The sequence below is a fragment of the Carettochelys insculpta genome, chromosome 6, assembly GCF_033958435.1.
Source record: "Carettochelys insculpta isolate YL-2023 chromosome 6, ASM3395843v1, whole genome shotgun sequence".
Classification (NCBI taxonomy): domain Eukaryota; kingdom Metazoa; phylum Chordata; order Testudines; family Carettochelyidae; genus Carettochelys; species Carettochelys insculpta.
In genome coordinates, this window is record NC_134142.1 from 24,912,143 (window position 1) to 24,940,051 (window position 27,909).

Here is a 27,909-nt window from a genome sequence, read left to right on the forward strand (position 1 = left end):
TAACCTATTTAAAAAAAAATCCCATTCAACTTATGTATCCCAAACCTCCATCTCCAAATAATCCATGCCACCCTATCCCATTCTAAGCCTTTGAATTCCAACCCACCTATATCTATATAGTCCATTCCAACCTATCCTATTCCAACCCCTTGATTTCCAACCTACCTATCTCCATATAGCATTCTCCAACCCAACCTACCTCATTCAAACCCATTACGTTCCAACCCCGGTATATACAAGCCATTCTAGGACACATCAACGTATTCCATTCCATGCCATCCCCATGGAGCTCATTCCAAGCCATCCTATTCTAACTCTTTGTATCCTATCCCAGCCCAGCCAATGCGAGCCTTCTGTATCCCAACCCAGCCAAGTTTAACCATTCTAACACGAGTCACAGAGATGTAGCTGTGTTAGTTAGTATTTTATCAAAACAAAAAAGCAGCCATGTAGCACTTTCAAGACTAACAAAATAATTTATGAGGTGATGAGCTTTTGTGGAACAGACCCACTTCTTCTGATCATTGCTTTACCGGAACAGACTCAACATATAAAGCACAGAGGCCCAAAAATTATCATCAAGGTTGACAAATCAGAAACATTGTTTTCCAGGTTGGCAAATCAGAAGAGCAGAGGGATGGTGGGGGAGGGGGATGCAGGGTGGGGAAGTTAAGAGTTAGATAAAGCTTCAAATTGCAATTACCTGACCCATTATAAAGACGCTTTTACATACGTTGATGTTTTATCTAACTCTTAACTTCTCCGCACCACCACACCCCACACCATCCCTCTGCTCTTCTGATTTGCCAACCTAACTTTTGGACCTCTGTGCTTTATAAATTGAGTCTGTTCTGGTAAGGCTATGATCTGAAGAATTGGGTCTGTCCCACGAAAGCTCACCACCTAATAAATCATTTTGTTAGTCTTTAAAATGCTACCTGACCGATCTTCAGCGTTCATTCTAACACAAGCCAAGCCAAGCCATCCCATCCCATCCCATCCCACCTCGCCTCAGCCAGGCTATGCCAGCAGACGGCCATCGGTCCCAAGGCAGCCCATAACCCGGCACAGGCCCATTGCAGCCTCTCTCTTGCCTTCCCACTCACTCCAACTCCTCCCACCCCAGGTTACCCAGGGACCCCCACACCTGGCTTCCTGGCCAGCTCCCTACCCCGCTGGGGTGGCGCCCCGCGCAGGGAGACCCCGTCTGAGTACATCCCACCCCGGGGGAGGTGAGGGGGGAAACCGCCCACTGGGCGTATGAAGGCGGCTCCGCCCCCAGCCCGGGGAAAGGAGGGGCGGGGTGAGAAGCACGGAGCAGCCAGTCCCGGGACAGGGCGGAGCGAGGGGGCGGGGCCTGACTATATAAAGCCCCGGGCCGGGGGGTCCCCTGCAGCTTAGAGCCGGGCGCGGAGGAGATGGGGAATTGCGTTACACGTGGGGACTTCGAGTGGGTTTACACGGACCAGCCGCACACGCAGCGGCGGCGGGAGATCCTAGGTAGGCGCCCCTGCGGGCAGGCACCTGCTTTCCTCCCCTGCCGGCCCGTCTGCGCCATACCAGTGGCTGCGCCTTCGCACTTCGCCCGCCGCTGTGAGCCCGCTGCGGGCGCGCCCAGCCTCCGCCAGCGCGCTCGGGGCTGGGCTGGGCTGGGCTGGGCTGAGCAGCAGCAGCTCTCCAGGGGCCCCGTCGTTCGCTCCTTCTGCAGGCAGCGCCAGCCGCCCACACCTGCCTGTGGGCTCTCAGACCCTGCCCTGCCCGCTTGTCTCCTGGGTCTGTAGCCCTGTGCCCTGTTTGTGAAGCGGCTGTTTCCTCTTCTCGCTCTCTGGCCCCTTCCCCACCCGGGAGTTTCACTCGGCAGCCGAGTGCCCTGGCCAGATGTCTGCTGGGGTAAAGGTGCTGCTCGGCTTGGCTGGGTCATGCGCTGCAGGGGAGTTTCTACTCCGCCTGGCAAACCCCTTCGACTGGAGCCTCCTGCTGCCTCCTAAAAGAGGCGCTCGCGGCAGCGGTTCCCAGCCTCTTGGAGATTGACCCAACGCACTTCAAAACGGGGGTGGGAGGGGGTAGGTTCTCCCCAGGGGAAAACTATAAGTCTCGATTAGCCTGCAGGCTTAAAACCTCTTGTAGCCCCAAACTACGTCTGGGCTTAAACTCCTCTCAGTCCCAACCTCCTCCAGGCTTAAACCCCTTGAAGCCCCAAAATGCCCTCCCACCTATCTCACATGAGTGCTGCTGCTGCCATCTCCTCCATGCAGCTCCCCTCAGCCCTCCTATTCCCTTCTCCCACCTGCAGCACTAGAATGGGCCTCAATTTAATTGGTTTAATGGGCAAATCCCTCCTGTCAGCTGTTAAAACAATTACACTGAGTTCCAGTTCATCAGGGCAGGGACTGGGAGCTGGAGGAGTGAGTGGATGAGCTGCAAACATCTCCTTAGAGAGTCACAGATGGCTTAGAGCTGCCCAGCCAGCAACCCTTAGAAAATCTAATGGTGATCATGTTTGCGTCCTGGCCTGTAGGCTGGGAATCACTGGATTGGGCTACCGAGTTTCCCATGGCTAGGTTGCTTTGTACTGGACCTGACCTGCATTCCCTTTTGGAGTGACTAGCTGCAGCTTGGAACTGGGTGGCAGTGAGCCCTGTCTGGGGGTTGCACAGAACTGTAACACAAGTGTTAGGAGATAGGAAATGAGTTGAGGCAGATAACAATCAGACACTGAACAGGTGCACACTGCTCACTGCAGGGCAGAGCAGGTTACAGCTCTTCTGATGGTGCTGAGAACAGCCTGTCAGTGATAGTTTGATGGGCTGGGGGCAAAGAGGCCAGCAATTCACAGGACCCATGGTCTAGCTGGGGTGGCTGAATGGGGAGGGAAACCCATTCTGGTCACTGGCAACATGCTTAGCCATGGGACAAATATGTATAATGAGCAGGAACTGGATCACCAGAAACATGGTACAGTAAACACTTTCAGATCTGGTAGCCCTGGGACTGGGAGGTTGCTGGATATTAAAATATTCTGGACAATAGAGAGGCATACCTAGTAACGCATACACTAAAGAAAAACAAGATTTGGTATTAAAAACATAAATGTATGCAGAGTACTTTACCCACAACACTAGTACTGTACACTGTAAACTTATACTGTATTTGCTGTATTAGTATTTACTTTCACTATTGTACTTATGGACTAATGTAACAAAAATGTATTTATGGTTAAAATGCTGGTTATTTGAGAGATCTGGAAAACAGAATGCTGGCTATGAAAGAGTTTACAGTACTTCAAAAACATTCCTCTAAATAGTTAGCAAAATGAGGTACCTGGGACACTTCTTCAAAGATAAAACCATCATAATCCTTTGGTTCTGGTTGTGGGCTGGCTCTTGACCCCCCTGGAAGGGGTGTGGCTGGGGTGCCAGACGGTGAGTGTGAAAGAAATGCTTTGTGTGAGAGACTGATTTTTGTGGCACACGTATGTAGCAGTGATGCAGAGTGGATGTGCTGGCTGCTGCTGGGTAGGTTTGAGAAAATCTACTCTCTCTCATATTAAGGGATATCTGGCCTGCTCTGTAGTCTTCCTCCCTGCCCTTCTGTGCACTCCTGAGTGAGTCACTTACCACCCTTGCAGCTCTGCAGTGTAACTTTCCATGCATCTTGCCTGCAGAGATGGGCTATAGGGGCAGGGGAACATGCTGACCTCAGCACTACCCTCTCCCTTCCAAGGCTCCCCTCTGCACAGCTAGCAAGAAAATTGTAAGAGCAGCTCAGCTGCAGACAGAACAAGGTGGGGGAGGGGAAGCAAAACACATGCTGCTGGCTGTAAGTACGCATGCTCTGCTAATCTGCTGGGTGGGCTGGATCTGTAAGTTGTCACAGGACTCATTCTTGAACCAGCTGTCACTCCAGTACAGGAAGCTTTTGATCAGAACATGTTCAGGTGTGTGTGTGGTGGGAAGGCAGAGTGGTTTCCCTGAATGCCAGCTTCTAGGGGGTGCCAAGTGGCTGTGCCATTTAGCTTTTGTTTTGCTCAGTTTTTGCTCATCCACCTGAATCGGAACAATTTGCAGCCTGGCCACAAAATGGCTAGGGAAAATGTGGAAGCTGATCCTCCCCGCCCCCCTCCCCCAGACTCTAGAGTCCTTGTCCAGTGTCTTATTTATCCTTCTATACTACTCAAAACACCAATAGCTGTGAGTCACCTTATTGTTGCCTGCCTCTGGCATAAGGGAGCATTGCTAACTCTTGACACAAGCAGCCTGTGGACCACTCAGTCTCCTCAGAAGTATACCATCTCTACATGTTGTATCTATTGACACCCTCATCACTGGATTACTTCAGAGTATCTCCTTGTGATTGCTGCGTACCCCCAGAACTCTCAGATCCTTGGCTCTCAACAGATCAGGGTGCCTTGGCTTAGCAGTCTTACCCAAGATCATGCCAACAGCTGTTCAAGTATAGGAAAACAAAATTTAGGGAATGGATATTAAAACATGAGTGTGGGGTAGAAGCTTATGTAAAAACAATGTGAACATATCAATATTACCTTTCCTATCTAATAGACTATATCCCCACCCCCACAGTTTAGTCTTAAGCTCCAAAGAGCCAAGACACTCTGAAGCAGCCTCAATCACCAAAGTATCTCATCAATGAATGGAAGCACAAAGTCTTTTTAGACTGTCAGAGGTTGCTGATGCCTGAGATAGGGGCCAAGAGTAGCACGTGAGCTGGGTGTTTGCTCAAAGCCATGCCACCTGTGGATTAACAAAAGACTAGCTAATGGTACCAACCACCACCTAAAGGGTAAAGCTCTGCTTCTTAATTTGTTAATGAGGCTGTTGTAAGTAGGACTATTAGTGACTTTAAAAAGTGTCACCAGCACTCAGACCATACATAGAGGTCAAATTTCATCACTCTGCCTGGGAAAGGTGGCTGACACCTGCTCAGGAGATACTGAGAGGGGTAGCCCATTAGTCAGTGGCTTCACAAATAACAAGCAGTCCTGTAGCACCTTGAGGACTAATGAGAAATGGGTCTTAACTATGAAAGCTCATTACCTAATATTTTTTAGCCTTTAAGGTGCTACAGGGCTGCTTGTTGTTAGGCTATACTGAATCAGTCTTTTGTTTTTTATCTGACTGTCCTATTCCTGGTCACCATTTATTGTTACTTTGAGGGTTACATTGACATTTTTTGCGGATTGGTGCGAAGATGGACACTTGAGCAAAACTGGCCATCTTCTTTTACTGTGGTCAAACAAGTTGGGGTGACATGAGGTACAGGCCCTTGGGGTTCCAGTTCCATTGTTCTGTACACGCAATTACTGCCTCAGACCTGACAAACTGATTCTGTGGTATTATCCATCAAGGGTAGCATATGAAGTCTCTACGAAAAGTTAGAACGCATCAATACTTAGTCATTGTGAGAGGGATGTACAAGGAAATGTTCGAGGAATAATGTAACTGTTGAAGATTATGGCTTTCGAGTGGGGGTGGGAAATGAGTCACCAGTGAATCGTGTCTCAGTAATGAGCTGTTCAACCAGGAGGGAGTTGTCAGACCTGGTCCAGTGTCCCTGCTCAGGGAAGGGCTAGAAGGTATATTGGGATATAAGATGTTCTAGCCCATGTCTGAGCAGGGACAGGAGAGTATTGACCTGCATGAAGCCCAACACAACTACTGGTGTATTGAGCCTTCTCCTCTATAAACTCTTATGCTATGCAGAGTATAAAGGTAAATTATGGGTTAGAGTTAGGGTTGGAAGCAAGTAAAAAGAACCAGCAGGTGCTTCCCAGACCCTTAATGTTCCAAGGCAAAGGGAAGAAGTGAAAATATTTCTCATTTTGATGGGATACTGCACCAGGCATAATGTCATCACTCAAATAATGGAATAACCACAAGGTGGTGAAGAGAAAATAATAGGGCAGGGGAGAATAATGGGAAGGAACAGAAACTCAGGAGGCTGAGAGAGAGAGACGAGACGTTACAAAAAAAAAAATTTAAAGAGAGGCCAAGAATGAAAGCAAGAGTTTGGGGAGGGGAGGAAGAGAAGGGTACAAAACAGGCTAAGGAAACAAGTCCTGTTCCTCCTTTGCCCCAGGACTCCAGACGTGCTGTATGTGTCACTATGTGGTCCAGACCATGTTCACCCACTGTGGATGGTGCCCATTCTTAATTATAAGATAGAATGTCCTTTTAAAAATCAAGAACACAATGAACACTAGTTTCACTTAAAGGCATTCAGCAATGAGCAGACTATTAAGGCTTGTAGAGACAGTCTTCACTTGCCTGCAGGGTCAGATCTAGTTTAAAAACCATTCTAATATGTTTTACTGGAGAATGGTCTGTCTTCATAGAACTTACTTTAAAGAACAGTGGTGCTTAGATATAGCTGAGATAAAGACTGACCCCATTAATCAGGCTTTGAATGCTCTAGTTGAAAGTGATTTACCTTTTTAACTTTAAATCCAATTGCAGTTGTCCAAGTCAGTAAGATTACTAATTCCTTTTGTTTCCATTTAAGGAAAATAGTTTAACTAGTGCACAGTTGACCCGTGGAATTAATTGCTGGGGATGTTGTGAAGGCAAGAACTATAATTTAAAAAACAAAGGTCATGGAGGATAGATCCCTGGGTGGCTATTAACCAAGATGGTCAGGGATGTAACCCCAAGCTATGCACGTACAGAAACCTCTGACTGTCAGATCACTCAATTGCCATGTTCTGTTCATTCCCTTTGAAGCTTCTGGCATTGGTCACTGTTGGAAGACAGGGTATGGGGTTAGATGGACCACTGATCTTAACCAGTATAGCCATTGTTTTGTTCTTACGATACATGGTAAGTCCCTCGTGAAAAAGATTGTATCTATACATACAGGATTGCAGCTGTACTGATAACAGCTGCGCTGCTCCAACATATCTGGTGAAGATGCTCTAGACCAATGGGGGAGAGCTCTTCAATTGGCATAAAAAAATTACTTCCCTAAGTAGCATAGACTCATGTTGGCATGATATGCTGTCCCAATGGAGTGCTGTGCACACAATGTTCCATGTGACTTGGGTGTGAATATTCACACCCGTGAGTGACACAAGGTTTGCTGATAGAGGCTACATCTAAAATACAGCTTACATGCCAATGATGCAATTGTGAAGTCAGACCTCAGAAATATTGGCAATTTCTCAAAGTTGCTCATTAAAGTTATTCAGCTGCTATGTCTACCCTAGTACTTCTGTTCATGTAGTTTGTCACTCAAATCATGGGTGGTGTTTCCTCCACCCTTCCCACAGGGGATGTTCATTACATTAACAAAAGTGCCACTATAGATAGTCCCATGTCAGCAGGAGATGCTCACCCACTGATATACACCATAGCTGTCAGGGTAGTTTAATTATGTAGGCAGGAAAACTCTCTCCTATCGGCAGAGTGGCTACATGGGAGACCTTACAATAGCACAGTTGCATGGATATGTGGCCTAAGGCTGTTTGCTATGTATTCTGCTGTACACTTGGAATACCACTGTACCTAAAAAGCATTCTCTGTGATGAATGAGCTCAAAATAACTGCTGTTGACCCTCATATTATGCCTTTCTCATGGAGACTTTGTCTTCATTGATTCTTTCAATCTGAAATAAACACATCTGGGCAATCAGTTGGGATGGTTTAGGGACGATTACCACCAACCTCTCCTGTAGACTAAATATATTTGATTATTTTTTGACAATTAGGTAAAGCTGAAGTTCAGATTCATTGTTTCTTGCGCTTGCATAATTTTGAATCTGTGAGTGACTTTTCAGACTCATTTAGGCCAGAGTCCGACATTTCTGATCCTTGGTTTTAATAGCAAGTACTTTGCTAATAATACCTTTATAGTATTGGCTTTGTTTTATCAAATTCTTGTGGTCTTTTGTGATGATTTTAGTGTTCTTAGCGTTGGCCCAATCATCTCGTGTGCAGTGTCTCCTGTTTCTCAGGCCAGGTCAACATTGAACCCCAGAAGACTGACCCTGAGTGGATCAGTCTTCTGGGTAACTTCATGCACCTGGTAGGCACATGTAAAGTCGACCTCTCGGTCAGCAATCAGCCCCCCTGTACTCCTTGCTATCCCAAAAAGTAAGGGAGGTCGACAGGAGAGACTCTCATCAACCTTCCACAGTGAGTACAGCCAGGTAAACTGATGGTAGATAAGTTGATTCTAGCTACGCAATTGCCATAGTTAGAATTGCATATCTGCAATTGACTTACCTTCCTAGTGTAGACCAAGCTTAAGCAGCATACCTGGTGACTAATTAAAAGTTGTGTTGGTTTTTGAACAGCCTGTCCAGTGCTGCTCCAGTACAAGAGGTCTACAGAGGAATGGAGAGACATTAGGAAATCCTTGGCCACCTATGGGAGGTTTAGCCTTAAATAGGCCAAAGTGGGGAGACAATGTAAGGGTTGGTGAATGCAACATTTCTATAACTAAAGCCATCTGGTGTATATGGTGCTTGTATCCCCAACCTAACTTGCTAGGGGCATTGTGGATGAAGAGTGCTATTAAGGGCTTGTCTACACTACCTACTTACTTTGAAGGGAGGATGGTAAGTAGGGTGTTGTGAGTAAAGGGACTTAGATGTACCCCAGGTACTTCAAAGTACCGGCAGGTTAGCTGCGGCTAGACGCGAGCCAGCACTTCAAAGTTTAAAACTTTGCAGTGGCTGTGGGGTGGGGGAATTTGCTTAATGAAGTGCTGCATATGCAGTGCAGCACTTCATTAATAAACTCTCAACACCCTACTTACCTTCCTCCCTTCGAAGAAGTTGGGAGGTAGCGTAGACACAGACAATATGGATTTGCTCATTCTGGTGAGCTGCTGGAAAAACAGACTTTTCATGGGAGCATGGAACATTTTAACGTTGATCCTTCTTCCATATAAATAGCAGATCAATTAAAGGGTGCAGCAGTGTGTGGTTAGGTTACATATTCTGGGCTTTCTAGTGTGCCTGTTTGTTCTGGCAGTGAGTCAAGTCACTGACTTCATGTTTGTTTAAAAGGGCACTGTTCTGGAGGCCAGGTATCAATGGTTTTTTACCTCTGGAAGGCTGGTGTGAAGAGGAATGTACTTATTTCCATTGCACGTTCATGTTGCTGCTATGGTCTGGTCATGGGTCAAAGTAAAGAGGAGCATGATGAATAATACTTTACCTTCTCTGCTAAACAGAGGTATAGTCTCCTTCCTTACCGCTTGTACAAGCATGACTCCCTGTCCTTTCCTGGTTACTCCTTAAAGCCAGTCCACAGTCATGTCCAATAAAAGAAAAATCATAATTTATATATAATAGCAATCCAAATTATTAAATGTATTAACCTTTATATGCAAAAGGACAGGTGAAAATGTAGCTATGGATCCAGAGGTATTAAGAACCAGTCATCCATAACTAAAAGAAAAAAAGTTAAACTATGGAGAAACACTTATAATATAAATCCAATAGGATACTCAGGATGGAGCTCTGGGATCACTATTTGTCACTAAACATGGCCATCATGTCAGTAGTGGCATACAAAATGAGCCTATCTTAACTTTCATTCAAATTCTTTCTTTCCTTTCTCAGTTCCAAGGAGTCTTAATTCACCATTACCTTGGCTCCATTTGCCTTGAACCGTAATTTCATGGCCAAAGAATTGGACATTTCTAACCTCCTCCAAATCAGAGTAATAGTTTGTAGAAGGCTCAAAAGGAAAAGTTGACCTATCAGAATTGCTTTCCCATCAAGTGGTAACATCCACCACCACTTGCAGTTTCTTCTTTCATAAAAACAATGTCTGGCTTAAACAAATAGCCATCTTTATTTCTTAAACATGATTCCACTGTCACTTTTCATCCTAGTTTACCGACTTTATCAGTAACTGCAGCTACTACCCTATTATGTCTTTTTATCAAAGCATCTTTCATTTAAAATCATTGCTTGGATATATGGGGAATTATTTCCCTAACTTTCCAAACCATCTACACACAGCTTGCATTTCACTTCTTCCCCTAGCTTGTGTCTTTCTAGTAGGAAAAACATTAGGTCTTAACTGTAGTGCAGCAATAAAGGAAGAGGATTTGGCCATATGTGGTTTAATATAAAAATGACCGAATTAGCAATCTTTTTTTTAACACTTAATCCCATTTCCTGGCACCTTAAGGTATACCATCTTTCAAAGTCCATCTTCCTACACTTCTGAGTTTGTGTAACTGCACTATAAGTTATAATCTTAACTAAATTTTCTGCTGTGTGTCTGTATAGGCGTGCACACAAATCTGTCCAATGATCTCATGAAACACTGCCTTCTCAATTTCCAGCTTAGCATATTTGGGATCTGAATATAAATTTAGTTAATGCAAGTCCTCATCTCTTCCTCTAACATAAAATAACCCCTGGCTACATCTACACCAGAAACTTCTGTTGGTTTTGCGTAGCGCCCTCAACAGAATCGCTGACTGCAAGCTCTGCAAACAGGGCTGCCTGACAAACTGGAAGCCCTGTTTGACAAAAGGGTCCTGGAGCAGCTACATGCCTGTTGTGTTAATAGAACACTAGCATGGTGTTATACTACTTCCTGTTCAGATGTAACACTGCTGCCTGATGTACCAGGTTTTGTTGACAAACTGTCAAAGTGCATTTTGCGTGTAGACACTCTGGTTTTTCCTGACAAAAGGCCAGTTTTGCCAGGAAAAGCCTCTTGTGTAGACAGCCCATCAGTTTGACACTGAGGTTGATGTAAAATCTTATTAAACTTCTTCACCAAAACATCAAAATCTAAAACATAAAAATGTTCAATTAAAAGCCATGTATAGAGCTGCCTGGGTAAAATATAAATCCATAAAAGCGTTATGGTTTTTTGGGCCTATTTCAAAAGTGCTTCACGTAATTTATCACACTATTCAGTCAATTTCCCCTTAAATGAGAGACCAGCCACCCCTATGCAAGGGTCTCTCTTTGCACCCAAGTAATTTTCAAACTTTCCTATCTGCTCATAGGCAATCGTGTCTTTACCCAGTTTCCAATTATCCTTAAGCTTAATCATGTAAATCTTTCTTTAGCCATTATGTGAAATCCCTTTGTTTTCCCCACATTTACCATCAAACTGGTATTCCTGCAGAAACAGTCTGAAATCTCAAGGTTCCAAAATATCACTTGATATGTCCAGCTTAAAATAGCCTCATCATTAGCAAAAGCCAAGGCCGTAATACTTTTCCCTTGAACATTAAACCCCAAGCCTTGAGTCTCCAACTTAACTAGCAAAGGCTTAAGGGCTATTTGCATTACTGGACTCAGTGCACTTATCACCCACTCTCACTCTAGCAACACATTTACTATAAAGATCCCTAACAATATCTATAAATCCCTCATTAAATTCAAACCTGTTAAGGCCTGCCATATGTCCATGCCCTTTTGAATCAAATGATTTGGTCAGATCTTTAATAGCTTTTTTTAATAAACTTCTGTTCATTTTGTTTAACTCCTTTAAATTGTCCAAAATCATGTTTTTTCCTCATAACCCACAACCAAAATGAAATTCTTTTGTCTACTACAAATCATAACTGTAAACATCAGTCATTCTGCTAAAATTTTTATATATAGTCTTACCCAAACAGAACCAACTGAACAACTTTTCCTTACTGCTGGCATACAGCCTCCCTTCTGTTTTCTCTAACATGCTGTGTGTAGCAATGCCACTAAAATTTGATGTGTGTGTCTCATCTCAGCAAGGAGATGTGGCTCTGCTGTCCAACCACTAGCAGGCCTGATTGGATCTCTACGGCTTGTTCTGCCTGTGAGAATGAACCACTTGCTCAGATCTTAGAGGCAACATTAGGGTTAGCCCATAACAAGAGATCAACTTTTAGCAGGTTTTATTCCCTACATATTTCTCTGCCATCTTGAAGAGATTGCTCCAGTTGTAATGAGAAATCCCTATTTGTGAATTTATAATCCTATCCTCGTCCATTTGAGTGGGGGGGTGGGGCTTAGAGGTAGAAAGAAAGTGATCCCACTGAGCTAGTTTAGCATACAACAGTCCTGTAATAAAATGACTGGTTCAAATATGCTGTAGTACTTTCAAAACATTTTTGACAGGGGTGACCTTAGTAAGCAGCTACTAGTAGACTCCAAGTCACTAATGCTCTTCATTCTGAACCTTTCATGGAGTTATTTTTTCTCGTAAATGTGCTTCATTATGTTAAGTAGTAGTAACAGAAATAAGTAAAAATGTTTTTTCAATCAGTGACCTTCACTGCATACAGTGAAGGTCAGTGAACCCTAGGAAACTGAAGTAAAGTGTCCATGGAAAAAGTATAGTGCCTGGAGCAGAGAGCCTTTGAATTCAAAATGTCAGGGAATTCTGGAGGGAGGCAATGTCTTGCAGTTCTGCAATGCAAGTAATCGCTTGTTTTGTTTAGTCTCTTTTTTCCTCCTAGTCAGACTCTGGACCAATAGTATAATGTTTGAGCCAAAAATGCAGCAGGGGAATTTCCTAAGTAGGTAACAGTTTAACAACCCCCTATACAAGCAAAAAGCACATGGAGAAGGAACTGATCTGCGTTCCTTCAAGCTACTCTTGCTCTCTGTACCAAAATACCATCTACCGCTAAGGATGCTTAGCTAAGTTGCTGTGCTGGACCAAAGGGCTGAAAGATTGATTTTAAAATGAGTTTTTTGTAAGCTGTAGTGCTATGCACAATTCAAATAGCCTTATATTGGCTCTTAAAGAGAACTGTTTCTATTTCTATTTAGGACACATGCAAGCCTGATAGCTATTTTTCTTTAGCCTGTGTGAACACATACCTTAAGCATCCAGGAAAAACTGTCCTAGTATCACAGGTTCTAAATATTACTTTTTCAGGTGAAAACATAAGTTCCCACAAGGCATAGGAAGAGTGATCTCTTAGCCTGATTCAGATAAATGCTGACTGTGCTACAACCCCCCCTTTTTTATTGCGCAGGTGTCACTACCTGCCCTTTCCTGATTTTGTTGTGGCCAGTCCTCAGTCATGTTCAGTAAAAGAAAAAAATGTAATAATCCAAATCAATGATTTATTAAATATATTAAAACTTTCATATATAAAAAGACAGGTGAAAATGTAGCCATGGATTATTGTAGTTTAGTAACTCTATATCCATGATGATAAAAGAAAATTAAGTTAGAGAAATCTCTCAATTGTCTATTATACATTAATGGGAAATTCCAAATAGAAATCCCATCTTTCAACAAACCATTATTTGTGAAATTTGTAAAGTTAACCGCATTAAAAACATCAGGTAAATTTAGTGTGAAAATGTCCCATTTCACATTTCTTCCAAGATATCTAAATACTTTAAAACTTGGATTAACATCTATTCTCAAGTTGAGTGCCTTTGGTAAAAACCAAAAGTAAAAAGTAAAAATCGTGCGCTTGGTCCTCACTTAACATTTGGCATTCCTCAGCTCCCACACTTCATCTAACAGAGATCATCCCCTTTTGTCTCATGAGGTATCCATTCATTTAAAAAAATTCACTCATAGGTCCAGCAACCTGTGTTAAACCCCTAATACATTAATTACTGTCAGCCAAGACATTAAAACCAACTAAGTTCTTCTTAGCCAATGGGTCTCATTCATCATGTAATTTTTTAATTTATGGTTCAACTGCAATTATCAGGGATTATTCTAGGGGATGAAAATTTACCCTTTATATCAAAGTTGAGCCTCATTAGCATTGTCCTGATGTTTGCATGGATCTGGGCAACAAAGTAATGAATACGTTGCATGTGTTGCTCTCATGAACTAGGAGGCCTTTTAAAGGGCCTTATATTTTGTTTTTTCTTCTGTGTCAGTACTGCAAGCTTTGCTGTCTCAGCTATTCTTTTCAACCCCTTTTCTGGCAGTGCAATAGTGGCAGAGGAGAATGAAAGCCATATGGAAGAATGGTCAATGAATGTTAGTGTACTTTGGCAGAATTCACCTTTCTGTCCCATTAACTATTATATCAGTATTTACTTCAGTTTCTCATGCACAATAACACTGAAATTAACCTCAGTCTTGTTCTTGAGTTACATTTATAAGCTGCATAAAGGACTTGAATTGACTTTAAGTTCTACATTCTGTACTTATGTGCTGCATTTATTGCTATATCTTTCAATACAACTAGTACAGCTTGCTTTTAGATGTTGGTGCCTGCCTTCTAGTGCAAGGTAGTGTATATTGCAGAATTGGTCAATTACTATATATTTTAAATATGCATTCAGAAATACTCTAAGCCACTTAAAAGGCTTTGAAATAATGGACCTGACAAACCTCACATTCATCTGAATTGCGCAACAGTGTTCCAGCGATGCTTTCTTTCCATAAATAGAAATTTTTCCTTTTGACAGCTTCTGTTAGGCAGAAATGCATGATGTTTAATGCCTGCCTACAATGGGCAATCTGACCAAAGGACTGCATGATGCCACCCTTCAGAATGATATATTGTGTGAAAGCCTTGTATCTTAAAGGCTGCTTGCTGGCTGGGTATTGAGAAATGATCCCATGACATACAAAAACGATCAACTTTATCCAAAATAAGAATGTGTCAGTTTAATGCTGTATGTTTATACAGCACCTATTACAATAGTAACAGAGAGGGTGCTGTGCTAGTCTATATACTATCAAAACAAAAAAGCAGTCAAGTAGCACTTTAAAGACTAATAAAATTTATTAGGTGAGCTTTCGTGGGACAGACCCACTTCTTCAGACCATAGCTGTACCAGAACAGACTCAATATTTAAGATTCTGGTCTGTGACCTAGCTCTCATATGTGCTCTAGTAAGAGAAATAAAGAATGGTGTTGCTTGTTTGTCAGGGCTGGGTGCATCTTCTAGTGTGTTTGTGTAGTGCCCAGCACAATGGGACCTCTAGGAACCTCCACATTATAAATAATACTGTTACTGAGATTATGGAATCTACTTTTCTTTTTAATGGAATAGTTTTAGTGTAAAATTTCCATATCCTGTTGGCCTGGCCAGAGGACTTACTTGCATTGCCTCTGTTTACAGTATCCACAACAGCACAGCTCCACGCCTTCATTATCAGGCCTTGATGAAATAGGAAATCTGACGTAATGATCAGATGACATTTACTAGTCTAATTATACAAATTCACCCTTCAGCCAGTGTGGGTACATAATCTGGGAACTGGTTAAGGAATTGATCTTGTGCCTTCCCCATGTGACTTGTACTTACTGTTACAGAGTATAGAAATAAAAGGATCCAAGATGGGTGATTAAAAACAGACTGTGTGAGGGAGAACCTGGAAATGATATAGGAAGCTATAATTAAATGAGGTCAAGGCAGATTCTTTCTTGATAGTTTGAGTGCCCATGGTAGGGGCTTCTAAGAACCTTAAAGTACCTTGCCACTAAAAAGTCATCTTTTTAAAAACAAAATTCCCCAAGGTCAGATTCCCAGACACTGGGAGAAACACTGCCAGCACCCAGGTGCAAAAGGCCCTTTTGAGAACTCAGCAAGAGACTTGGAGCATCTGACTCTGGGGTAACCCCAAGCTGTTAACCCTCCTTCAGGAGAGAGTCTGAAAAAAAAACTGCAGTTTGGAATAGCTGACCTCTCAGTCACAGGCACAGCCAACATCCTGCCTTCTACAACGCAGGAATTGGATTGTAGTCTTAAAGGTGATCTTTATTAACACAACAAAGACGACCTAATAAATATGTATAATTGGTTGATACTTGGTTGCTAGTTGTTACAGAGCAACAAAAGAGGTGGATTAAAATGGAGACCTGCTCCATTGGGATTCCGTTTAAAAGTTACGGGGTGTGTGTGGTGGTGGGGGCGTTATATCGGCTATAGAAGACCCACAAGTCTTTCTACTGACATCTGTTCCAAGATTCCTCTCTAGGTGTGAGTATTAATGAATAATTTCATGCCTGGTTCCAGACTTAATGTCTCTCACTCTGCTCCACATCAGTGTCACCTCAGAAACATCAATCTCTTCCCACTGGTTCACCTGGCTCCTTGCCAACTCTTCAGGGACCTGTTACCTCTAGGTTTAACCTTTACAGGTAATTTAGTTACCTGATTACTGGAATGTCTACAAAAGGGATAGTAGCCCTCCCATCCATCTCAGGTACAGAAGGTAAATTGCTTATTCTTGAATCCCTCCCCATCCTGGCAAATGGAGTGAACATTCAACAAAAACAGAAGGGAATACATTTTAAACTGATGAAAGGAAAGACATCTCTACATAAGAAACCTATGAGTTCATTGTTTCATGCTCTGTTGAAGCAAAGAACTCCTTATTGTTCAAGGTCAGATTTCCTGGCATGGTGAGAGAGGCCTGAGTTGATTTACATTTGTTTTATTCTATCTAATATAGAACAAGGTTCTATAGAACTTCTTGCACCTTCCCTTGAAAGGTATGTTGTTGGCCACTGATAGTAATGGATAGGTTGGATTACTGGTTTACTATGGCAATTGCATGATTCTAGGCCCATTTAAATTAATGGGACTGAGTGGCTGAGTCTATACTACAAAAATAACTGAAGTTTAACTGCATGTAACTGCCACATCCTTATTTTGGATGAAGTTGATAATCTTTGTATGCTATGGGATCATTTCTCAATAGCTAGCCAGCTAGCAGCCTTAAGATACAAGGCTTTCATGTAATATATCATTCTGAAGGATGGCATCATACAGTCCTTTGGTCAGATTGCCCATTGTAGACAGGCATTAAACATCATGCATTTCTGCCTAGCATGGTTCTTAGGTAATGATTCAATCAACTGGCACATTGATTTGGATGTGGTGTTTGAGCCCATGAGATTGAGATAATAGGAAAAGATCTTGCAAGGAAACTGGTTAACAATGATTGGCCAAAGATAATCAAGATCAACTATTAGAATTTAATTGGAGATATGCATCTCCTAGAGCCAGAAGGGACCTTAGGAGGTCATTTAGTCCAGTTCCCTGCCTCTTGGCAAGACCAAGCACCATCCCTTACATCTATTTGCCCCCCTCCCTCAATGGCCTCCTCAAGGATTGAGCTCACAACCCTGGGTTTAGCAGGCCAATGCTCAAACCACTGAGCTATCCGTGCCCCTTGTTGCTCAGGTTCATGCAAAAAGGACTATAGAAAAACCAGTTGGGGAGGACTCTTGAACTAGATTGCACACTGACAATGTTACCTCGAATGGTAATGAAATGTTTGCAATTTATTTGCCAACCTCAGCAAACACCCAAATATTAAATTAAAAGGGCACTATTCCATTCCTGGGAATAGAGTAAAGACTTCAAAGTTGGGCTCCCTACTTTGAAGTAAGGGAAAAGGTGTGTAGACTCTCTGGCTACTTCAAAGTAGTGCCCAACTTTGAAGTTGACTTCAAAAGTAGTTCCTAGTGTAGACACACCCCTTGTGTCAGGGACAGAGCTAGATTTTAATCTGGAGTTACTGATTTAATGGCTCTTCGTTCTCCATCACAATCTGAACTAATCCCATCCTACCAATCCTCCAGCTCCTAAGGAAGGAGCAAGATTAGAGATGCCAAGATTTCCAACACAATTGTTAGTCAAATTAATCTGTTCTTTACAGCAAAACTCAACTTAATGTGTAATGCCCCGGAAGAATCTGAATTCATGACCCTTATGTAAAATGTGGCAGCTTCATAGCATGGTTGCAATTCAAGTGCATGATGCTCCATGAATACCCAGAGCTCCTGTTATGGGCCTTATAAATGCAGAGCATTTGTCACTATAGCACCTTCATTCATGGATTTCAGCGTTAGCCAAAAGCTAGTATAACTGGAAATGTTGAGTGCTGTCAGTAGCTTTGACTGTACACTAATCCTGTCCCATGTTGTGTAAAATGAAGATTAGCACACTTGAAACAGAACTCTTTATAGATAAATGCCCCAAAGGAGTAAAGTGCTAAATAGGACACCCTGATCTATATGAAGGCATATGTTGCTAAATACTTTGAATATTATATATGGCGAGAACACAGTATACATCCACAAATGCCTTTGTAATGGATTTCCAAGGCATGTATTGCTAAGGTAGTTGCATATATTGACGACTTAAAATGGGGTTGTGCAAAGCATTGGTAAATGTTCAAGATTGCGGTCTACCAAACTAGTCTGGGGGATACATCAGATGCCTTAGTTCTTTGCAGTACCTCTCCATGGTACTGTGAAGACCCACAATCAGAGCTACATCAATCATTTGGGTGTTTTCTGGGTGGCATTTACACCTGTCCTTGGTGTATAATTTTAGTAAAGATGTTGAATACACAAACATGGAAATCTACTCCTTATCTTCCTTTCTTTTTGCTGCTAGCCCTGGTTTCTCTTACGTTAGTGCACACAATGACCGGTTCCTGATATAACCACTGCTTATTTTTATAAAGGTCAGATTAATTATTAAAATGCTTGAACGTTCCCCCTTATTAGGGGCTGTACAAAACAGCTTTAATGTAAACTCTGTTGCATGTCTCTTGTGCCCAATTTTCTGTTCTTCTCTTCCCTGTTTGCACCTCAGTTTGGGGTTATCAAAACCCCTTTGTCTACTTTGGGGCCTGTTCTCTGGGTCTAATTCCAATCTTCTATTTCTCAGCTCTGGATAACAGTGCTCAGATCAGATGAACTAGTCAGAGGAGTGACTCAGTGACACAATTGCTTCTGCAGTTTTCATTCAGTGGTCCTTACTTCCCCAATGCACATAATACCAGGGGTATCCCAAATAGTACACTAGCTCAAAAGAGGCATGGTGCAAGATAACATGTTTGAAACTACTCCTGCAATAGGGTTAAAGGACATTGTGCGGGAGTAACTCTGTCCCTGGGCACCACCTTCTACAGGACTCTGCATATTCTTTTAATGGAAGAAAATAGCGAAGAATGCAAGTGGTGATCATGCTTACTGACTAGTTACTTAATGAGTTTTTTGTTTCCCCTCAGCCAAATATCCAACAATTAAATCTCTGATGGGTCCAGATCCCCTCTTAAAATGGATTGTCTCTGGAATGGTGTTGACACAGCTGCTAGCTTGCTACTTGGTGAAAGATTTGTCTTGGAAATGGATTTTCTTTTGGGCTTATGCTTTTGGGGGCTGCATTAATCACTCAATGACGCTAGCGATCCATGATATTTCACACAACGTTGCTTTTGGCAACAAGCAGGCTAAGTGGAATAGGTGGTTTGCGGTGTTTGCCAACCTGCCAGTTGGACTACCTTACTCTGCCTCCTTCAAGAAGTACCACATTGACCATCATCGATACCTTGGTGGAGACACTTTGGACGTGGATATTCCAACAGACTTCGAAGGCTGGTTCTTTTGCACGCCATTTCGGAAATTTATTTGGCTTATCCTCCAACCATTCTTCTATGGCCTAAGACCTCTTTTTGTGAATCCTAAAACCATTACTCAGATGGAAATATTTAATGCCCTAATACAATTCTCTACAGACTTTATGATCTACTACTTGTGGGGCCTGAAGCCTGTTGTCTATTTAATAGCAGGTTCATTACTTTGCATGGGTTTGCATCCTATTTCTGGGCACTTCATAGCAGAACATTACATGTTTTTAAAAGGCTACGAAACCTATTCTTATTATGGACCTCTCAACTGGATCACCTTTAATGTAGGCTATCACATGGAGCACCATGACTTCCCCAGCATTCCTGGGTGCAAGCTGCCAATGGTAAGCATATATGTTCTAACTGAAGTGGATCCTGCTAACAGTTTTTAGAGCAGTTTAATTTGTAATGACTACTATTCTAGCAATAGCCACTTTTAAGTAAGGCTAAAGCATAACTTTGAATCCACCAAAAGGCTACTGTGCAAGAAAATATAGCCAAAATTGGAGGAGGAGGGTTACACACAGACTATACAGGAGGGTTTAATATGATAGTAACTTTTGCATGAAGAACACTACCTATAGCTTCAGCTTTAAGTTCTGCCTCTTCAGATTTTTTGTGGTGTACAGTCTATGCAGTGGTGGAAATACAATGAGTAGGTTTTAAGGGATGGCGGTACAGCTAGGTTTAAAGTGGTACCTTTCATATATGGGCAGGGCCACTGGAATGGGGGACCTGGGGGCCCCTTGGTGCTCTTCTCAGCTCTTCAGATGAGAAGGGGCAATGCAGAGGTGGGAACTCGGGGAGGGGCAAAGCAGGATGGGGGGGCCATAGTGGGACACATGCCCACCTGCCCGTTTTTAGAGAGCTACTGCTGCTCCTGTATGTGGGAACAGCTGAGATGGCTGCATGTGTCTGGTGCATACACAAACTGTCATGGAACATCTACTCTGGATACCAGATCCTAACTATGAGCACAGGGGAGTGGGGACAGATTGCTGTGGCACTTTGACGTTCCTCAAAACGGAGTGCTCACAGGGTTACTCATGGTGCTCCCAGCAGCTGAAGAGGCTGTGGTAGGACTCAGAGGGGATCCGAAGATGCGCAGGGGTCAGCTCTGCCTTTCCACACCACTGCATATTTCCTATGTTTACTCATGATTGTCCCTGCAATATGGACATGCTCTGTCAACAGAGCAAGTGAAAATCACCAGAGGGTGTTTGTTTGATTTTGGGTGTTGATGTGAGTCTTAACAAAACTTGCTACTGCTGCCAAGGCCTTAGTTTTCATGTTTTGATTACTGTTACCCTGATTATGCTTTAAAATGTGGATATCAAGACCTGTTTCTGCAGTGCCAAGCAGAGCAATACTTGTGTGTACATTTTGTGCACGCACACGCACACACGAGTGCTGCTCTGTAAGTGTGACAGAGAATACAGACTAACACAGCTCTCTATCAAAACAAAAAAGCCATCATGTAGCACTTTAAAGGTAAACAAAATAATTTATTAGGTGATTGAGCTTTTGTGGGACAGACCCACTTCTGATCATAGCCTGACCAGCTGGTCTGTGCCACGGAAGCTCATCACCTAATTATTTTGTTTATCTTTAAAGTGCTACATGACTGCATTTTTGTCTAAGTGTGGAGGGCTCAGGGTGGCCAGGAGGCTGCTCATGTCCCATGTGAGTGGGATCTGAAAAGGGGACAGTAGTAAAAACTGTAGATAAACAGTAGTGTTAGTTTTGCCTCTTCGTGGCAATCTAACAACCACTTTTGCCTCTTTCCACCTCCTCACTTGTGCATTCGGGGTGTGAGAGAGGAGGAGTATAAAATGGGCAGGGATGGAGTAGATGGCAGAACTAGTTGAGACTCATGGCCTGGCTGGGAAGCGTGTCCAGGGTATGCAGGCTATTTTGTTGTTTGGATCTTAGAGGCAGATGCAAAGAAAAGGAAATGAGTGCGTTGTGATTATAACAAACATCTAAAATTATTTCATGTTGGAGCTGGTGGAACACTTCAGTGAATGTCTTTCACAGGAAATAGCTTTTGGCAGATGTGGACATATTTGCAAAAGTATAGAAAATCTTGACTTTAATCAAACTTCAAAACTGAATTTTCTTTTCTTTACTCTTCAGTTACCAAAATCTTCAACATTACAGGAGCTGTCTTAGAAGAAAACAAAGCTCTTCTCACAGGGAGAATAATTGTTCAAGGAGCTCTGTTTCACAAAATTCACAACATTAGCAAATACATGTTTGTTTCCAATTTCTATTTTAACAAGCATCCCACCTAAACAGTGGTGATAGACTACTGGGTTTATACCTAGCTCTTAACCATGTGCAAGTTTGTGGGGAAGCCAAAACCAGTGGAAGGAGCCATTGGAACAAGACAAGTGAGTAGGTGATATGACGTATATATTTAAACAAAAAGTAGTCAAGTAGCACTTTAAAGACTAGCAGTATAATTTATTAGGTGAGCTTTTGTGGGACAGACCCACTTCTTCAGACCATAGCCATAGCAGAACAGGCTCAATATTTAAGGTACAGAGAACCAAAAACAGTAATCAAGGAGGACAAATCAGAAAAACAGTGAGCAAATCAGAGAGTGGAGGGGTGGGGGGGGGAAGGTCAAGAATTAGATTAAGCCACGTATACAGACAAGCCCCTATAGTGACTTGGAAGAAGTGGGTCTATCCCATGAAAGCTCATCTAATAAATTATTTTGCTAGTCTTTAAAGTGCTACTTGACTGCTTTTTGTTTTGGTAGTGTATAGACTAGCACGGCTTCCTCTCTGTATTTATTGAGTGGTTAATTAAACACCCAGCCTGGGGTCTGGATACTACAGCAACCCCCTACAATTCAGTAGATCAAAGATTGACACGTGCTGCACCTGCTCTAGGAAGCTATGATAAGATATATTGGATATAGCACAATATACAAGTACTGCAACAGTTGGAGGGACTTTGTACACATCACACTGCTTCCATTGAAGCAGACTGGCTAGAATGGAATGGGTGGTGCTAGAAGCTCTCCACAGCACTGATTTGAAACTGCCTTTTTTTAAAGCTCTCCATGTGAAAACTTCTTGAAACAAGTTATTTCATCAGCTCTACTTAGCGGCAGTGCTTCACCTTGGAATAGTTGAATCTTCTAATGTAGTTGTCCCTGTAGGTATAGAATCTGTTGCTTCATCAGCATGTACACAACAGGAACTGTTTCTGTATGATCAGGTCTTGCACGTAATGGGAGCACAAGGAAATATGTGGACCTTGTACTGCACTGGTTTGTTTATCAGACATTGATATTTAGCTTTAATCTGCTACCACAGATGGCTCATTCAGACTGCCCCAAGTAACATGTTTGCCACTGGGGCAAATATGTGTCAGTGTGACCTAGGACTATCTCCTGAATAGAAATGGGAAACAATGGGCTATGCTGTTACCTAGTAGCTGTTTAAAATAAGCCTGGTAGGATGTGGGTAGAGCCTTCATCTTCCTTCAGTGAGGTGTGGGATGACTGCTTTTCTTCTATCCCAGGAAAGTAGGATCCTGCTCTTTAAGTACCAATTTAAATAAAAACACCCGATGCTAAAGGCTGGCTAGGTTCTGGTGTAGATTTTCACTATCAAATTTAATATTGTGTTCTCTTCTGACCAGGGATACAAAGACGCATCCTACTTACCTGTAGAACTGATGGCCTTGTAAAAATACTCCAAATTAAAGGAAGTGCGGTGGGTGTGGGGGAGGGGGAGATCAGCACACTTGGCGGTGGGGGGGGAGGATCTGTTAAAGTGGGTAGAAAAGGTTCTGTTGTTAACAGCAGGCCTTACGTGAGGCAGAAGAGTTATTCATTAAACATTTGGGGGAAGTTCTGGGTAGGGTGTCAAACCGGGCTTACTAGACTTACAGACTTCCTCAAATAAGTGGAGCACTGGAATTAACTAGCTCATAAGACTTGTTCTCTCTCCTTAGACTTTCAGCAGTTTGTGGCCAGGACTATATTTTCCTCTGCTTACATGATATGTAATCCAAAGGGAGTAGAACAGTGCTTATTTTGGAAGATGATGAATACAGTGAGCTCCAGTCCTGGCCCTGTACCACACAGTGCCTAGGTGCTGAACAAATGATTGCTCCTTCTTCCAAAGTGCTGGCAAGCAATGTAAGTGAAGAAACAGCAGGTGCTTAAAGGGGGAGTAGCAGCAAGCAATGAGGCAACACAGGTGTGGTTGATAAGCACTGGCCTTAACATACCAGCTGCCAACTATTTGTTTCTTGTTGAAGTGTTTCTGGCCTCTGTAGGGTCTTCCATCTGAAGCTATCAGCTCTGCATGTTCTCTGGTAAGTTAAGACCTCACATCAGCCCTGTGAGAAAAGGGATTATTGGTATCCCCACATCACAGGTGGGGGGTGGGAACTGAGAGAGCTGTCAAGTGACTTCCCCTGATAATGCAGGAAACTCCTGAATCCACCAGGAGTAGGATTTGGGAGCTGGCTCACAGTCAGTGCTCCCTCTAGTTCAGTGGTTCCCAACCTTTTCCAGATGGAAACTCATTGTGATAATTCAGGAAGACATGGCGACCAAAGGCAATTAAAAAATGGGGCTGGGGGGGATGACAGTGGAGAAGCAAGGCTGTAACCAGCTAATTTTGTGCCTGAGGTAAGAATATTAAATTGTGTCCCCTCAGACTTATATATTCATATTAGTTATTTGATAGAAAACAGGAAAATACATTAGTACAAACACTAAATTTACTATAGTTAATCAGAGTTGTGGCAGGGGGAAGGACACTCATCCTCAAACTGCTCCCCCAGCTTAAACCCCACACTCAGAGGCTAAGGGAGTCATACTCAGGAGGTATGGGAGTGACACTCAGGACCCTCAAGTGCCAGCTGCCAGAACCTGGGGTAGGGATGGGGGACCCCAACCCTCCACAGCTGGAAGCCAGCATGGGCAGAGCCCTGGCTGGCAAGTGCCAACTGCAGGAACCAGTGGTGGTGGTGGGGGGAACCCTAACCTCCTGCAGAGGCTGGAAGTTGACTGGGGCATGGAGTCCTGACTGGCTCTGTCCCCCTGCCAGGTTTAAGCCTCCCAACCTCCCCTGAGCTGGGCACTGCTCCTTCTCTGGCTCGCTAGCTCTTTGCCCCTTTGCCTTTTTCCCATGCAGGTAGGCAGTGCCCTGCCCTGCCCTGCAGTGCCGAAATGGTACTCAATTTAATTGATGACTGTTAATCCATTTAAGATGTTGAGTACCACTTCAGCATGAATGGCTCCTCAAACACGTGCCCAGTCCAGCCTGCAATCCTTTTCAGATGTAACCACAATTCATGTCTGGGTCAGGACCCATAGGTTGGAAAACCCTGCACCAGTTTTTCCATGGGCCGAATAAATTTTTATGCACATGGAGGCATGTGTAGATGTGCACCATCAGAAGCAAAGGCTGCGCTGTGTGGGTGCTCTGCTAATCAGCTTGCGGGGGGGGGCAGTATTTGACTCTCCTGTGTGGCCACCAAAGTACCGAACTTACAGGGAACACTTCAGTTCTGTACGCCTGTCACAATGCTGCCATTTTCTGAACAAATGAAATTTCATTCTTGAGGGCTCGGGCTCACAGCAGCACTGTAGCAGGTAACAGAGCTAAAGGGAGGCGCCTTACAACAGCTGACAGTCCAAAGTACATTTAATAGCAATTTGACTTCTGTTTGTCAGTCATTATGGCTTTTATTTTAAAACTTGCATTAACATACTTTTCCTCATCTACAAACCAGTACGTATGCAGCATTCTCTGTGATGTTGTTGACATAGACAACTGATCAGGCGAGCTATTTGCAGGTTGGAGTTTTTCTTACAGGAGCAACTCAGCTCTTACAAAGCAGAACTGAATAGGACTCCAGAGCTTCTATTTCAATATCCCATAATAAAAGCGCTAGAGTTCTACACAGTTCTGCTTTTCCACCATGTCATAATAGAGGAAACATTAGGCCAATGTTGTTCAGACAGTAGCTAATCAATATTTAGGACATGACATACATGTAGCTGCACTGTAAGTGTGGCAAACAGCAGGAGAATTGTCATAAGCTTTTTAATTACCCAATAAATCATTTGCATGGGATGATGCCTCCTTACACAGTGGTTCTGTGTTGGTACCAGCCACAGAGCTGGTTGGTACAGTTATTCCTCCCTGGGTACTGTTACACAACTGCCATTCCTAACTGAACCAGAGAGACAAAAGTGCTTCACACACTGCCTCTTACCACACCAGCCCTGCCACCTCAGCGTGCCCCTTTGCCTATGTCCAACAGTGAAGCTACTCCAAATCATTTCAGCATATCTCTTGGGTACTAGTCCCTTAGCACCTGCCTCCACGCTTGGAAATGGTGGCTTTTGGGAACCATATCACTCCCTCTCCTGTGCGTGGTGGGATGGCTTGGGGAAAACTTTCTGAAGCATCGATGCTGTTCTCCTAGTACTAAATTGATTTAGCCTAAAAAGTTCTGAGTGGGCTCTAACTCTGCTGAACACATGTAAGTGGTAAGTCATTTGGGTTGCTTATTAACACTGGGGGCTTTTTTTACATATGAGCTTACGAGGGGGAGGGGAGCATATAATTCTCCTCCTGCTCAACCTGTGCAGTGTAACCCAGTTTAACTAGCAGCTCTCAGGCCTGGGGTTGAACAGCACCATTTTTTTTGTCCAGTTCACATCAAACCATGGGCAGGAGTTTAAGTAGAGCAGGGCACTTTCCCATGGGAGTGGAGACCCATGTAATGAGGTGCTCAATGCCTGTTGAGTAATCAGTCTGTGCCCAGACCCCTGTGGCAGGCAGAAGAAACCTCACAGCTGCTGGAAGTAGGGGTGGTGCTCAGTAAGACTCAGTCATTATGGAATAACTGCCTCATTGTGAGATGGAGGTGCAGCTAATAGAAATGTACTGTTAGAGGGAGCTTCTGCTGGCACATTAAACCAAGCCCCTGTTTATCCAGGGCCATTGCAAAAGAAGACTGACAGTGGTGCAAGAGTAAGGCTGTTACTTTCATATCCTGGATGAATCAGCTGGCCCAAAATTTTGTTTTCTCAACCACCATGTAGGGTTTTGTTTCCACTCCAGTGGGAAGGAGCAGAAATGTAGCATTTTTAAAGACTAACAATGATTTATTTGGTGATGAGCTTTCATGGGACAGACCCACACTAAGGCTTGCCCCAAGATGCTTACAAAGGCAAAGGGACAAGAGGTGGCAGAAAGAGAGGGTTATCCTGACTTTACAAAAGGAGGGGGAACTGATGCACAAAACTAATATAATTATGGTCATATAGGGACTCTGACAGGTGAAGGGTCTAAATCCATCTCCCCTAGCTGCTAGGGCTTACCTTATCCATACAATCAACCTCTTTCCTGAATTAATACATAACTGCAAATGGGTCCTGATCTTCATCACTAGAGTGAAATGAAGGAACTGTTCTAATACTGCAGATCACCCCTTTACAAACAGCTTTTAAATAGGAAGTGAAGAATCTTTTCTAATAGAAACAATGGTATTTTACAAGATAGCAGGATGTGCTGACCAGAATCTTCTCTGGTGTCTTTCAGCCCCTGCATTTGTATAGCTCCATGCAGCCAAACCCTCACTAACTTCTTCTTTTCTTGGGCATGTATTGCACAATTCATGCTAAGGGAGAACTATAAAAACAGGTAAAGGCATTTACAATGTAACCAGTATTGGTTTACACTTTAACTGAACTTCTTAAACCCTTTCACTGAAGGTCAAATGGCTACATATAACTAGCTCCGTGGGAAGACTGTCTCAAAAGTCAGTTTGAATCGGGGAATTTTTATTGCAGTCTACAACCTTGATGAATTTTTAAACAGTGCCCTTTAATTAGCAGGTAAATGTTCTGGAAGGAACTCTGCTTTCAGCTCTGCTGCTCTATCTGGGACACTATGGCCGTGTCTACACTAACCCCAAACTTCGAAATGGCCACTCAAATGGCCATTTCAAAGTTTACTAATGAAGCGCTGAAATGCCTATTCAGCGCTTCATTAGCATGCGGGCGGCCGCAGCACTTTGAAATTGACATGGCTCGCCGCTGCACGGCTCATCCCGACGAGGCTCCTTTTCGAAAGGACCCTGCCTACTCAAAGTCCCCTTATTTCCATGAGCAGATGGGAATAAGGGGACTTCGAAGGCAGTGGGGTCCTTTCGAAAAGGAGCCCCATCTGGATGAGCCACGTCAATTTCGAAGTCCCCTTATTCCCATCTGCTCATGGGAATAAGGGGACTTTGAAGTAGGCGGGGTTCTTTCGAAAAGGAGCCCCGTCGGGACGAGCCGCGCAGCAGTGAGCCGCGTCAATTTCGAAGCGCTGCGGCCGCCCACATGCTAATGAAGTGCTGAATAGGCATTTCAGCGCTTCATTAGTAAACTTTTGAAATGGCCATTTGAGTGGCCATTTCGAAGTTTGGGGCTAGTGTAGACGTAGCCTATGGCTTTTATTTGCCTAAAGGGTTGAGTTCAATTAAAAAAAAAAAAGGCCTAGATAAGAAAACAAGCAGTCATGTAGCACCTTAAAAACAATTT

General features: G+C 43.3%; 1 protein-coding gene across 1 annotated transcript in view; it reads left to right on the top strand.

The window, feature by feature from the left end:
• Positions 1-1,413: 1,413 nt before the first annotated feature.
• Positions 1,414-27,909, top strand: part of DEGS2 (delta 4-desaturase, sphingolipid 2) — a 28,102-nt gene continuing 1,606 nt past the window's right edge. Inside the window, exons 1-2 of the mRNA XM_074996528.1 lie at positions 1,414-1,500; positions 18,939-19,681. Of these exons, the coding sequence (XP_074852629.1) occupies positions 1,419-1,500; positions 18,939-19,681 (825 nt within the window). The 5' untranslated portion in view covers positions 1,414-1,418. The remainder of the gene's footprint in view (positions 1,501-18,938; positions 19,682-27,909) is intronic.